This window comes from Urocampus carinirostris, chromosome 7 (assembly GCF_059441175.1).
Source record: "Urocampus carinirostris isolate Australia breed hairy pipefish chromosome 7, RoL_Ucar_1.0, whole genome shotgun sequence".
NCBI classification, from domain to species: domain Eukaryota; kingdom Metazoa; phylum Chordata; class Actinopteri; order Syngnathiformes; family Syngnathidae; genus Urocampus; species Urocampus carinirostris.
This window is the reverse complement of record NC_142355.1, coordinates 22005726-22021301: the sequence shown is the minus strand read 5'-3', so window position 1 is coordinate 22021301 and position 15576 is coordinate 22005726. Positions and strand designations below refer to the sequence as shown.

Genomic DNA, 15576 nt, shown 5'->3' with positions numbered 1-15576 from the left:
TTGTACTAAAAAAATAAACATTTCATAAAATAATATGCTCTTTAAAGATAAATGAAGTTTAACTTACTTTTGGAAAACGAGCTTCAAGAGTTAGGCGTCTTCCTCTGTGGTAAAAAGTGGACGAAAAAAAGCAATCAAACCATTTTCTCTACCGCATCAAGCTTTCTTATTCCGCTTTCATTTCAAAGGAAACAGCTCACCTCTTCTTTATACTTTAGAACCATATCGAATGGATGCACGAGATATTAAACAATAAAAACTTCACACTCCTAGCGCGCCGGAGATACAGTATAGAATGTTTACACATGAACTAGTAAGAGGAAACAGATTTCTTCTTCGAGGTGGATGCAAGGGGACCTCTGACAGCTCCACTACACGTCGGCGGAAAGAAGCACTAAGTACGGTCCTGTACATGGAAAAAGGTGCACTCAATACAAAATGTAACTTACAGCAATGACCGGATATTTTTCCGTATCCTAAAAAAATTGTTCGTATCTACCGTTTTTTTGTAAGTCGAATAGTCGTAAGTAAGGGAGCGTCTGCAAAGTATTTACTAATCCGCTGAAAGAAAAGGCTAATGAGGGCTGAGTTTTGACAGCACTGGATTGGTGTCGTTTATGAACAAATTGTTCTTACGAGTCGGATCTTGGAAGTGAACGAAGGGAGCCGGCCTACCAATCAACAGCTGGTTTCCTCAGAGACCACCTTTTTTCTCTCTTGTGATTGGTAAATATGCATTTTTGGGAATTCTGTTGTGGACTTTTGTTCAGCATGAAAAAGGTTAAATTATTTGGTATTTTATATTTTTTTGTAGAGTTTAATTATATTTCCAGGTGTTTTTACATAAAATTATAAAGTTTGTTTTCTTTTATGTCTTTCCTTTTGTTATTGGTTTTGCTTGTTTTCATTTTTGTCTTCTTTAGTCTTTCCTCCTTTCTGTGCAGAATGTTACACAGTAATTGGTGATGTAGGGATTAGAGCAACAAAAGCAACCTTTTTAGTGAGACAAGAAAAAAAGGGTTGTTTTAAAATAGTCGGAATTCCTATCTCTTCAAGTAAACTCCGAAGTTGTCACCACGATAACTGTTGCTACTCTGAATACCGAAATCAATGACTCCATTACACATACTTTACAAATAATTGAGGACTATTTGCATGTAGAATATGTGCACTGGTCGTCCACAGTTTAAGATAATAAATGAAGCACACAGATTTTGGGTGCTGTTTGGTACAATGACTCAAAATTTGCTAGAATATTTACCGTATCACTCAGACCTGTCTGTGGGAAAAGGGCACAAGAGGGTTCACAGTAAGTAACTTATGAATGTTTATTATTTTTTTCAACAAAATGTAATTAAATTGTGTCCATTTGTTTGTTTAAACGGCAGTCCACAAGGCAGGTTTCTGTGAAAGTTAACAAATAAGGAGTAAAGGATTCAGTGCTGCAATTATTGCTCGCTCGATTCTTAAGTCATCTCCTTTATGAAATATTTTGGACAATTTCAACACTAGAATTCAAGTGCCTGCACATACGTGTGTACTATTAGTTTGAGAATGGTAATTCCTTGCATAAGATCTTCAGTAAGCAGGATTTATTCATCATTTGATTGGCGGTTTTGTCCCTAATTTTTTGGCCAACAAAAATGTCATGGCAATTGATGAATATTGGCTGGGGAGAAGGATCTATCGAGGCTCCATGTAAAAATATGCGTGGTAAAGCAACTGAAGCAGCTAGGAGGAACATGCGTTACTCTCAACGAGCGACACTGTCGCTCACAACCAACCCTCGTCTGTATTGTGGCCACCTGGGACATTTTGTGGCCATCTGTCCTTCGTGCTCCAGAGAAACACGCTCAGCAGCAGGAGTAGGTGTGATAGCGTCTCCCTTGATTCTCCAAGGTACGCTCCTTTGGGGCTAATTCCTCACGTGAGGGTTCCCTAATGGTAGACTCAAGCGCCGACGGATCATTCATTGACAGCAATTTGACAAGACAATCTGGTATCACATTGGTAAAACTCTCTGAAACCTATATCATAATGACCTCAACAGTCGTACCCTGACCAACGCTCCTCGTTTCAGGCAACCATCTTGATATTCAGTTTCTACTTATTCCATCATCCACCCCTCCGTTGGTCCTTGGTTCCCCCTGGTTGGCTAATCATAACCTACGAACATAACCTTTGGGAGATCTCCCGTTCTTTCGGATTAGCCACTCCGGCAATGTGTGCACCTTACAGGGGGAAGACCAGTTCCAGCCACAGTACACCGCTTGTTTTCAAGCAAAACACAGCGTAACCTCAACATGTGCCAGTCATTGGTATAAACTCCGCGAAGGAGTGCGAGAAAGATTGGAGGGCCGACCAAGTATATTAACAGTATGTGGTCATCCGGTTTCCTCCCACATTCCAAAAACATGCATGTCAGGTTAATTGGACGGTCCAAATTGTCGCTAGGTGTGAACGAGCGAGTGAGTTGTCAGTCTCTGTGTCCTGCGACTGGCTGGCAACAAGTTCAGGGTGTCCCCTCCCCAAAGATAGCTAGGATGGGCTCCAGCACCCATGCGACCCATCTGATGATAAGCGGTGCAGATAATGGATGGATGGATGAAATATTGCAAGCGTTTTGTTTTTGTTGACTTAAAAAATTACTAGGATACTTTTTCATGATATTGTAATATTTTGAGATGGGATACTAGTTTTCACCATAATCAGCTAAATAAAACAATAAAATACTTGCGATACTTGACTTGTAATGATTAGAATATTGAAATAACGTTAGTTAATTTTCTGAGACAGTCCTGAAGATGTCAACTGTGCATTTTGTATTTGAGTGGTCCTACAGTGAATATGTTAAAGGAAAAAAATGAACAATGCTGGTAATTATGTCGAATTTTGCCTCATACCAGATATCAAGGCCAAGGCATATCTGATTTCTAAATGGGGAGCTGTAAACATGACATGTAATGCAACCCGTGACAGTGATTTGACAGACTACTGACAAGGTAGAAAAATATGTTTTCACACAAATAGCAAGAACAGTGATAGTTTTTCACATACGAGACGCTATTGTTAATAACGGGCACTTTAAAAATCACCATTGGTCAACATAGTTGGCAATATTTCAATCCATTTCCCAGGATGTCTCAGTTTGAGAAGTCAGTGTGCATGGGGGCAATGTTGTGCTCGAAAGCAGCGTATTGAGAGTCCCCCGTGCTGGCCAGTTTCAGCTGCTGGGCTGCGTGGGAGAGCTGGAAAGCGGCGTCGGGGTGGGCCGAGTCTGGCAGTAGCGTGCACTCCCGTTCCAGCAAATCGGCAACTCCCTTCAGGAGGTCCCAAAACCCGAAGGCCAGAGCGGCTTTTCGGAGGCGATTCAGCTCCTGGGAGAATACAAGAAAGTAGTTCAAATTTACTCCAAAAAGTAAATGCATTCGTGCCAACCTTTTGACATTACCGAGCGGGTAGCGCACACTCTATTCACAGTCTACAGAGAAAAAATATATGTGTGTACACATATATAAAAAAGAAAAGAAAAAGAAAAGCATGTGCCTGTTTAAAACGAAGTGGCAAACGTTTGCTAAAACAGATACCTAATGTGATCGTTGGAGCGGTTTATTCACTCAACAAAGACAGTCTCGCGGCTGGTTGACTTTATTCTCGTCATTGCAATTTTTTGAGTGTAGCATTGAAATAGTAAAAGTAAGAAACGTCCTGCTTTAAATACAGTCCGAACACCAACGCAAACCCCACAAAACATGAAAAAAGAAGTGTACAGACGCTGCCCTACAGACGAGATAGGTTAGTTAGTTCGTAAGTTGAATTTGTTCGTAAGTTGCTTCAGTGCTATATTTTGTATAGAATGTATGTTTAAGGCGTGTATAAGTAACCTGTAGTGTTTTGTACTAAAAAATAAACAATACAATAATAAACAAAGTGAGGTTTTACTTACTTTTGGGACTTGCGCTTCAAGAGGTCTTCCTCCGTGGTAAAAAGTGGCCAAAAAAAAAGCGTTCAGACCATTTCTAAACCGCATCAAGCTTTCTTATTCCACTTTCGTTTCGAAAGAAATGGCACGCCTCTTCTTCACACTTTACACCAACATTATTGAATGGACGCACGAGATATGAAACAATGATAATGTCAAAGTTCTTAGCGTGTTAGAGATACAGTGCAGTGTGTTTGCACACGAACTAGGAAGTAGAAGCTGTATTTCTTCTTTGGGTGGATGTTATGTGACTTGTCACAGCGCCACGCAGCGGAAAGAAGCACTATAGTACTGTCCTGTACTCTGAAAAAGGTGCACACAATACAAAATCTAACTTACAGCAATTTCCGGATATTTTTCGACATCCCAAAAACATGTTCGTATCTGCCGGAATCCGTAAGTTGAATAATCGTAAGTCGGGGAGCGTCTGTATAAGAAATGCACGTGCTTGCACGCAGATCGTTGATGGACTGTGAATGGGCTGCAATCATGACTTTAAGCCAGGAGATGGTGGCAGAAGTTTCAGAATTCGTACAGCACTTTTTAACAAAATAAAATGTCAGTTTATTTTAAGCACTTGGAGCATGGAGTGAGTCACCATAACGGAGGTGTGAGCATTTTGTAGGAAGAGTGGGAGTGAGGGGTGCGGGAGGAGTTACGAAGCGTTTTCTGTGCACTCAAAATTAAAGTTACTGTAACTTTGAATGAACATACACGGAAATATTTTACATAATTTTTTATATTCATCACTTACTTTTGCCCTTTTAGCTGGACTCCCGACGCCTTCACTTTCTAAATATCTTTTCAAGAAAAACGTATCCATGGGGATTTGTCTCTGCCTCCCCTTAGAAATACTATTGAAATGCATAAGACAAGAGTCATTGAAGAAAGCTATAGCAAGACCAGTAAGTGGTCTCGAATGATCTCTAGTGGTAGCCATTTGGTAATGCCCGTAACGTGGATTTTCCTTCGTATGTCGAGCAAGGTTTTTGATGCAAATCTCGTGTACCAAAATTCTCATGTCAAGATTTTTGGAGTTTAATTTTTTTTGTTTTTTTCTATTTAAATCTTTTGGTGTTTTTAAGAGAAGAAAATGGCTAATGTAATGCATAAAACAATAGTGTCAGTTCTTATGTGGAAGAGAATCCAAATCAATTTTACCTTGTAGAAAGTCTGCGTTTTATCAGGCAATTTTCTGGCGTTACGCAGAATCTTTTGCACGTCGGTCTGGAATGAATTATCAAGAGAGTAATTACAAGTTGAAGTTTGGTCTGATAATGAGCGACATTTCAATTTCCTCCTAGAGAGCCATCAGGCAGGACTTTACCTGTAGCCCGCTGGCTTTAATCCACACGGTGACGTTCTGAGCGTAGCTTCGTTTGACTGGCGGCTGCACGGGAAAGGGACTTTTGCTGTCATCCTCTCCGTAGGGATTCTCCGTGGCCTCTAAAAGACAGAAATGTAATGCATTTGTTTTTTTAATACACAGCTTTAATAATGCCGTGTAACAATTAACGTCCTGATAATGTTAAGATACAGGAAGACATTTGACCTTGAGAAGAAATGTGTTCGTAAGGAGAATACATGAAATCCTCAAAAGACAATGTTAAGTGAACAAGCTAGACAAAAATGGATGGGTAAGTTACCAGAGATTGGCCCCAGATGCGAGATCTTCCCCAGCCAAGGCAGAGGCTCCGTACTGGGTTCAAACAGTGACATCATCAGATTGGATTTCTTCTTGCTGTCTGCTTGTGAATACAGCATGCCGAACCACTCGGGTCTGATACAACAAAAGAGGTTGAGAATTCAACTCTTAAGGGACACTGTGAAATATTTGATCTCTAGATGATGCTGTATTGTATAGTGCAACAAAAAGAATACAAACTACTGAGACTAAAAGTGACCAAAACCACATTATTTTACACATTTGTATTTCTTTGCCTAGCCACCCACGGGGTTATTTGGTATTTGGAGGTACCCTTTACTCATTCAGTGCCATAACGTATGATTTATTTTTCAGAGGTATCGTCTCTGAGTGCCAAAACGTAAAAATATGTTTTTAAATTTGATGTTAAAAATTTATTATGAAGGGTTTGATGGAGCTCATTAGTAAGTATCAAGCCTGATCAAGCCATTATCAGTATAAAGAAATTACCATTAGGTGGTAGGAGTGGCTTTGATCAGATCTTTGTCCACACATTAAGGGAGCCCCCACTTCCTTGTGTTGCTTCCTGTACCCAGCGATTCAAGTGTGTAGATGGCCCCATATGGCAAATAAGTAGTGAAGCAGTGCATGAAATTAATAAATGGATAAGTAGACAAGAGCTTTGAACACCCCCCCCCCCCCCCCCCCCCAAAAAAAAAAGACCACTTCCTTTCTTCATTGTCGGGGTAAGAGCGATGATGTTTCATGCACATAAGCAGGAACGCGAATGCCATGGTGAACGAAATCGTGTAATTATGGCAATGGAAATATCGGGCACTGAAAAGTTCTTCCAAAGTTCATGCATCGTTCATGCACAAGTTTAGTGTTCTTGTAATTAAAGTGTTTATGGAAAGCATTGTTTAGATATTGGAGGGATCCAGAATGCAAAGAAATATATATAATCACCTAAGTGTAAATTCTGCTTGAAATCTATATTTTCACAAAAAACTGTTCTGATTTCTGTTTTCTTGAAAACAAGTATTTTAGAGAAACATAGCAATTATCAACGGTTGTTTCCTAAAAAATGGTAAAAGCATTAGCGTTTCCTAGCTGTCCTAACACATATTAAAACATCCGCAAGTGCAGCACAAAACTCTAAAAAAAAAAAAAAAAAGACTATTTTTTAAACCATTTGGCCATGTTTTTCTAATAGATATCTAGTACTGTTCAAAAGGACAGTCTCAACAATGCGGTAGTAATCTTGGGATTCTGTGCAGAGGATTAAGAATACATGAAAAGAAAGCAAGTCTTGTTTTTTAAGCCAAAAATAAACATTACCAATGTAAAAATCATCAAATTATCAGAGGAGCCCTCAATTTTCCAAACATGGTTTATAAAATGCGGTTAAAAACCATTCAACATTTATATCCAGTACAGTGCACAAAGAATCAATCAAAAGTGAAAGACAACCCATGTCCTTGTGGACTATAGAATGCCTGCATATGAGACACTCGTGCCTTGTCTGTCTGTCTGGGATAAAGAAGTCGCAGGTTTGAATCCAGGCTCCTTCATGTTATATGTATTTGCCTTGGCTGACACTGCTATCGGTGAGTATGTGTAATTGGGTAAGTGTAGGAAGCACATTGTAAAGCGCTTGGGAGGTCTTCAGTGACTTGAAAAGTGACTTGAAAAGTGCTATATACCCGGTAAATGCATTTACATTTACAAAAAATATTTCCAGGTGGGCCCGATTGGCTATTAAGCATTTTCATTTATTTAAATGGGAAAACTGGAATCCAACACCAAGTACACTGCATCATGGAACTAATTCAACTTGTACAACAAGCTTTGTAAACAAAAATCATTTAAGACTGAGTTAAATGGGCTCATTTAAGCTGCGCCCAAATGTGTTACAAAGACTTATTAGTCTGTCCCAGTTCATTCTGAACATGAGCAAATTGTTAAAAGCGTCTCACCCCAACTGGACCAATGCCACCATGCCTTCAACTTTGAGGCTGCCATGGAGGAGTACGCAAAAATTCGGACTTTTTCCTGCCATCTGACTTGCGGACACTTCCTCCTCCAGGTCATCTGTCCCACCGGCGCCAACATCGTCGACATCTGGAAAGAGAAGAAGGAAGATTCAGCATTAAACACCAGCAAGCCTTTTTGGTATATGCCATGCCAAAGTATAATTGAGTGAGAAAAGCATAATTATGTAACATTCTCACTCACCTTTGTTGACAGCTATAGGAAGGACCAAGTGTCGGGATATAACAGGAGGACTGGAAATGTCAGCGATTTCAATGAAGCCGACAATTTCAAGATCTGCAACAGAAAAGAACACAATGTTTAATATTAGCACAGCAAGAGTAACTTTGATTTTTCAAATGGTTTTCGACAGAGTTGAAAACTGTTATCTGTCCTTGGGAGACAAGATGAGATCAAGTTAATTCCTTAGCAGTAAAATACAGTAGTTCCACTCGAGCTTTTAATCACCATAGTATGGCATTTTTATAACTACAAGGTCTTCAAGTGTTTCCTTTGTGTGTGTTTTTTTGTTGTTGCTATAACTCAGGAGTAGATCTTATGACGATAAAACATATGTTATTACACAGTGATAATGAGCAAACCACCCAAAGTAGGAGAATTTGAAACAGACTGTTCTACGTGATGACTTGCTACTGGTGCTGTGGCCCAACGCTTCAAACATGCCAGAGAAAAGCTCCTATCATTTCTGCTTATTGAGTTTGAATAAATGTAGTTGGGTGTCTATCAATTAACGGGTGTGTGTTGTTGAGCGAATCAGTAATTCTTCGTCCAATCAATAAACCGGAGTAAGTATAGCTCCTTTAAAATTATGACACTACGGACGCTCCCCTACTTACGACCGTTCGACTTACGAAAAACGGTAGATATGAACATTTTTTCGGGATGTCGAAAAATACTCGGACACTGCTGTAAGTTAGATTTTGTATTGTGTGCACCTTTTTCCGAGTAGAGTGCAATACTGTATTTTCTTTCTGCTGCTACCGGCGTGTGGCGCTGTTAGAGGTCACCCTGCATCCACCCTAAAGAAATCCGCCTCCTTTTCCTAGGTCGTGTGTAAACATTCTATACTCTATCTCCAGCGCGCTAAGAATGTTGACTTTTTATTGTTTAATATCTTGTGCATCCATTCAATTTGGTTGGTGTAAAGTGTAAAGAAGAGGCAAGCTGTTTCTTTTGAAATGAAAGTGGGACTAAGAAAGCTTGGCACGGTTGAAATAAAAAATGGTTGGATCGCTTTTTTTTGTCCACTTTCTACCAGAGAGGTCGCCTAACTCTTGAAGCCCATCTTCCAAAAGTAAGTGAAACTTGACTTTATTTATCTTTAAAGAGCATATTGTTTTATTAAACGTTGTTTTCAGTTTCAAAACCATACAGGTTGCTTATACAAGCCTTAAACATACTCATGTAAACCTTTAACATACAAGATATAGCACTGTAGAAATTTACAAACAAATTCAACTAACGAACGATCATCTCGTAAGTAAGGCAGCATTTTTAGTTGTTATTTTATAGCGTTGACATTTACCGTCTTCTTTTGTTAATCTGGGGTAACTGCAATTGGCACTATGAATATGTAAAACTGTTCTTTTTATACACATGATAGAGACGCTACACTGTAATAACCTTTAAAGGGACACTGTGTAATACTTAACCACTATATGTTGCTCTATTGTGGAGTGCACTTAAAAAGTACTACATAGCACAAGAAATAATACAAACAATGGAGAGTGAAAGTGACTACACTGCACAATTATATTGCCCAATCTTGTACAAGATTTTTGTTTTTTTAGGGCTACCCTTAGCAGTAATTACCAAATGGTTGGCGTCACTGTTTATCACGTACAGTTTACAAACTAATTTCCAACTTTTGTTGACCCAATGAAATTAATCGCACTGGGGTAAAGGACCAAGCACAACACCAGACAAATGTCTCACACGAGTACAGGAATTCTTCATTTTTCTCTAGGATTACATTACAAAAAACAACCTGCGATAAGGGTTGCAATGTAGTGACAAATTTTTTTCTAGATTATTATTTTACAGCTCGGTGGCCTTTGGGGTAGGGCGCCCGCCCCGAGACTGGTTTGAGCCTCAGCCTGGTCATACTTAAGACTTATAACATTGGTACCAATTGGCTCCCTGCTTGGCGCTCTGCATTAGGGGTTGGAATTGGAGGGTTTGGTCACCTAAGGACACCGACAATATGTTGCAACACATCAGTTGGGTCAGCGAGGGGGCAGGGAATCCCCTCCTCCTGTAGCGATCTCCCAGAAAGAGTCAGAAATGACTCTAACCACCTCCCAATAGGACATGGCTCCGGTATACATACATACATACAAACAATTATTTTACAATGACAGTAAAAGGAAAGTAAGGGACCAAACCTTTCACTCAAAAATGAGTTGAACAAATCACATGAAAGAATACAAGCTACGGAGACTCAAAGTGTCTAAACTGCACCTTTTTTCTTCTACATTTTTGTGCCCTGCCTGTTGAGAGCATTAAGTAGAAAGATGGTAAATACTAATGTCAACCCCTTCTAAATGAGCCCCATATTATGCCAAATAAATAAGAATTTCTCAACCTCAAAGTATGTCCAAAAATGCACATTTATATTATAGAATATGTATTTCTCCATGTTATTGAAATCAATATAGTACATTCTGTTATGAATAAAGTTTTTTAACCTCTAGGACGCGGTTAAAAACACAAAATGTCCCTTTGAATCAGGAAACGTACCTGGATTGATAGCTCGAGCTAAAGGTTCCACCTCCTCATCCACCACTACAGGCTCAGGCCGGGGGAACACCTGAACGTCTGCAGACAGGTTCCCGCAGTGGAGGACAGCATGGAAGGGGCTGTAAGCTCTGTCGATTAGTCTCCTGGGGATGAATCGGAAAAATGTTGTTTTACGTAAATGAAATGACTTGTGAATACTCACAAGATGAAAGCCGTACCCAAACATGGCCTGAACACCTTGCATGCACAGCTGGCCGTCCACAGTGAAGACCTGTCCGTCACCGCCGCTGAGGCAAAGAAGTTCCTCCCATTTGTCCAAAGCGCCTGTCATCTGTAACTGTAAAACAGCAACAACAAAAAATTCTTTTTAGTCTGAAGGGGTGAGATAAAATATCTGATTATTGGAGAAAAACAGAAGCCAAGTGGTTACTTTAAGGGTTTGTAGACCGTTGAAAAACCAAATTACTTGTTGCGTAGTGATGTCAAACGAGTCATGTATAGGTCTGCTAACATTATGCTAACACTTCAGAATGCTGGTGATAAACTAACAAAACGAATACCACAACTGGTATAGTTTGAAGGATTTTATACATTTGACTATACGGGATTTTGTACGATCAAATACAAATTACATTTAATGCAGAAGATATTCACTGAGTGGGCTTCAGGTTGCTCCGTTCCAAGTGCGGAGTGTTTTGGCTGGGGAATTTTGATAACAGAATTCTGACGCAGATGGCAGACGATGTTTGAAGAACAAAGCCCTAATGACGTGGAAACGCGCGGGGATGTTTTGACCATGACAGACACCGAGGCGACGAGAATTCATGTTACTGTATATTGTCTGGATTGTGTATGGTTAATCTTATCTATCCCGGCTGACGTTCAAAGAACCTGTGCGGGTCAGATGTATCGACATTTCGTTCTGTATACACGTGTACACGAATGACAATAAAGTAAATCTGAATCTGAATACATCCCTTTGAGACTTCTTGTGATTAAGGGCTATACAAATAAACATGACTTTATTTTGTTCAATCTTTCTTATCCACATATTTAAATAATTATTGTTGTTTAGGCACATGTTTTACAGATATTGTTTAATTTGCTAGGAACTATGATCGTAACAGTTTTATGCAGCACCGCCCCCTGCTGTCAACTGTATCGGACGTCAAGCGGGCATCACAAGTTTGAAAGTAAGTTGTGAACAGGGATGGGTAGGGTTACTTCAACTTGATTACTTTCAATTACTTTTGGATTACTCCAATACCAAATATGTTAATAAAAGACAAAAGAAACTAAGTATGAATAAAATGATGACACACAACACATGGTAAGCTTTCTCTCCTGGCTTTGATCTCCGGCAAAACTAACATAAAATGCGACAGACACAAAATGAAAATAAATCCAAACAGCTTGCCAACATCATTTTTGCCGTTCCATGTATTCCGTTACTCCTCAAGCCTGCACAAAATTTAGTAATTTTATTCATATTTATTTTCTTTTGTCTTTTATTAGCATATTTGGTATTGGAGTAATCCAAAAGTAATTGAAAGTAATCCAGTTAAAGTAATCCTACCCAACCCTGGTTGTGAATACACAGAACTCACCTCCTCCGTGGTTGCAACACACATGATGTACATTTTAGTCGGAAAGGGGAATGGTAGAGGGAACTTTTTATCATCCCCGCGGTGCTTCAGCGACTGCAGTGAGTGACGCAGGGAACCTTTTCCGATGCCGAGGGAGCCGTCGGTCACTAGCACCACCTAGTGGCCACATCAGGGAACAATATCACCAAAAAAAAAAAACAAAAGCCGCAAATACCCATGGAGTGGAGACGTCAACTTTCACTTGGTCTGCTTTCTTCAAATACCTGGCAAGGACAAGCACTTCCCCACTCTTGCTGCACCACGTTGCTGACACCATTCAGAGCCGATTCCACGCATGTTTTGTCATAGTCGTCTAGGTTGCTGAGGGCGTCCTGCAGAGGGGACTTGGATGATTACTCTCGCAAACCCCTGTTAGAATAACGCTTGGCGCGTACCTGTAAAGCGTTATAATCCCTGGTGAAGGGGACCAACAGTTCCCAAAGGGACGAGAAGGCCATGAGTGCTGTGAACTCCAAGCGGTAGTTGGAGGCCATGTGCTCGAATAACATATTGAGCCCGTGGACGGCCAAGTTCTTCCTTTGGAACTCTTCGCTGCTGTCCTGAGACACCGGTCTCGTCATGGACAGGGACGCGTCCATTAACACCACAGTGGGCATGATTAAACGTGATACAGTGGGGGGCTCAAAAAGGACAAACAAAACAATTAAAAGTCCGTTATGCAGACGTTAGCATCGTTTGCCGCCATCTTTCTTTTGCAAAAGGCTAATTGTAACGTTGACTTTAAGCTAAAGGCTAGTTACTACCGAGTGCCTTTTGTGTTGACATGTGCACGATTTTTAAATTTCCGAGTAAGAAACAAGTACCAGCAGATAGTTCCGCCATCATTTAGTTCTTTTTTTAAGCGCTCCATCGAAATAAACGTATATACATTTTCATGAAAAAAATCGTATTGTAAATTGGCACAACTTTATAATCAATTGTACAACAAAACCAGTATGGAGAAAAATAAATAAATATGCCAAGGGAGAAAATATAAGTTACATAAAAATACCAAAATGTTTGCAAATATTATTAGTTTTAATAGCCTTTTGGTCAGGGGAAAGAGTTGGACAATATATATCTATATATATATATATTGAAAACTGTTATGGCCTTGCATTTTCATTCATGGATGTGATATTTTGCTAAAATGATATTACTTTAGCCCTGCGATTGGCTGGCAACCAGTTCAGGGTGTCCCCTGCCCACTGCCCGATGATTGCTGGGATGATCTCCAGCACCCCCGCGACCCTACTGAGGATAAGCGGTGCAGCTAATGAGATGAGATGAGATATTACTTTAAACTGGACCATACTTTGACTATTCTTACACTACATTCTCTTTCAAGTGGACTACACTTGACTACTCATGCACACTACTTGAGTTAATCTTGTCACCTGTACTGTGATAGTCTCAAAGGTCTGTTTAAATCGTAGAGAGAATCATGAAGAACCAAAATCACACCAGGCAGGTCCGAGATACTGTTCTAAAGAAGTTTAAAGCGGCATTTGGATACAAAAAGATTTCCCCAGCTTTAAATATCCCAAGGAGCACTGTGCAAGCAATAATATTGAAATGGAAGGAGTATCAGACCACTGGAAATATACCAAGATCGGGCCGTCCCCCTAAACCTTCAGCTCATACAAGGAGAAGACTGATCAGAGATGCAGCCAAGAGGCCCATGATCACTGTGGATGAACTGCAGAGGTCTACAGCTGAGGTGGGAGAATCTGTCCATAGGACAAAAATCAGTCCTATACTGCACAAATCTGGGCTTTATTAAAGAGTTGCAAGAAGGAAGCCATTTCTCAAAGATATCCATAAAAAGTGTCGTTTAAAGTTTGCCACAAGTCACCTGGGAGACACACCTAACACGTGGAAGAAGGTGCTCTGGTCAGATGAGACCAAAATCGAACTTTTTGGCAACATAAAAGCAGCACAGCTCATTACGCTCAACACACCATCCCCACAGTCAAACATGGTGGTGGCAGCATCATAATATGGGCCTACTTTTCTTCAACAGGGACAGGGAAAATTGTTACAATTGATGGGAAGATGGATGGAGCCAATTACAGGACCATTTTGGAAGAAAACCTGATGGAGTCCGTAAAAAGCCTCAGACTGGGACGGAGATTTGTCTTCCAACAAGACTATGATCCAAAACTTAAAGCAAAAGCTACAATGGAATGGTTCACCAAAAACATATCAAGGTGTTAGAATGGCCAAGTCAAAGTCCAGACCTCAATCTAATTGAGAATCTGTGGTAAGAACTAAAAACTGCTGTTCACAAACGCTTTCCATCCAACCTCACTGAGCTCGAGCTGTTTTGCGAGAAGGAATGGGCAAAAACATTAGTTTCTCGATGTGCAAAACCGATAGAGACATACCCCAAGCGACTTGCTGCTGTAATTGCAGCAAAAGGTGGCGCTACAAAGTGTTAACTCAATGGGGCTGAATAATTTTGCACACCCACATTTGTGTTTTTTATTTGTTAAAAAAGTTTAAAATATCCAATAATGTGTGTTCACTGATTGTGTCCCACTTATTGTTGATTCTTCACAAGAAATTACAGTTTTATATTTTGATGTTTGAAGTCTGAAATGTGGCAAAAGGTCACAAAGTTCAAGGGGGCCAAATAGTTTCGCAAGCCACTGTATCTATCCAAAATAATTCAAACAGAATTTATATTTTTTTGCTTTGTTTTGACTTCACAAATTCAACATTAATCAGGATACGCGTTGACACTGCTGTTGTTGCTTAGAACATATTGTAAAGGAAATATTTGTATTGGCTTCACCTTTAATGAATGAAATGTCTGCTGACGGTGCCAGAACACAAAGTTACATAAGAAATACCAGGATGCATAACATCATGTGAACTGAGAGCTTTTATGGCCAGGGCCTGTCATATTCGTCAAAACAACGCAGAGGTTCTTTAAAAGTCATTTGGAGGTCAACAGATGGTTCTTTGGGAGTGCTTGCTGGAATAATTGTCCTCTGGAGAGTTGTTATGAACACCATACTATTCTCGTTTGTCATATTTTAAATATATTCTCATTTTTTAAAAATTAAAAAAATAAATAAAACAATACAAATTACTGTTATATTTAATTTTCTTCAGAATTCCAGAAAATTCTTTGCCGTCACGCCTCTGAGCTCCATTTTGTGGATCTCAGTCTTTACATATCTGATGGTGTGGTGGGCACATCTGGTCAGATTTTGTGGCATTTTATTTTGTATCGCACATATATTAAAAACTAGTGTTTTAAAATATTATGGCACTTTAGGTTAAAGATATTTACACTTCACTTGAAAAATATTAGCATTTTTTTTAGATCATTTTAAGGTTCTTTTGTAACCTTCTGGATGAGCCGTTATCACATGTTAGTCGTTTGACAACTCGTGGGAAAGTTGGCCAGTGTTCCAAGTTTTCTCCATTTGTGGATAATGGCTCTGACAGAGGTTTGCTTGAGTATCCGAATGGCTCAAAATGAAAAAAGGTTAGGGAGTGGC

General features: G+C 39.7%; 1 protein-coding gene across 1 annotated transcript; it reads right to left on the bottom strand.

The window, feature by feature from the left end:
• Positions 1-1314: 1314 nt before the first annotated feature.
• Positions 1315-12876, bottom strand: ints14 (integrator complex subunit 14). The gene is made up of 11 exons (XM_088340158.1): positions 12460-12876; positions 12289-12396; positions 12026-12181; positions 10637-10755; positions 10419-10561; positions 7863-7955; positions 7604-7748; positions 5629-5762; positions 5310-5428; positions 5144-5209; positions 1315-3377 (listed from the first exon to the last, which is right to left on the bottom strand). Exons 1-11 carry the CDS (start codon positions 12679-12681, stop codon positions 3144-3146), a joined length of 1539 nt encoding a protein of 512 aa, XP_088196284.1. The 5' UTR covers positions 12682-12876; the 3' UTR covers positions 1315-3143.
• Positions 12877-15576: the final 2700 nt, after the last annotated feature.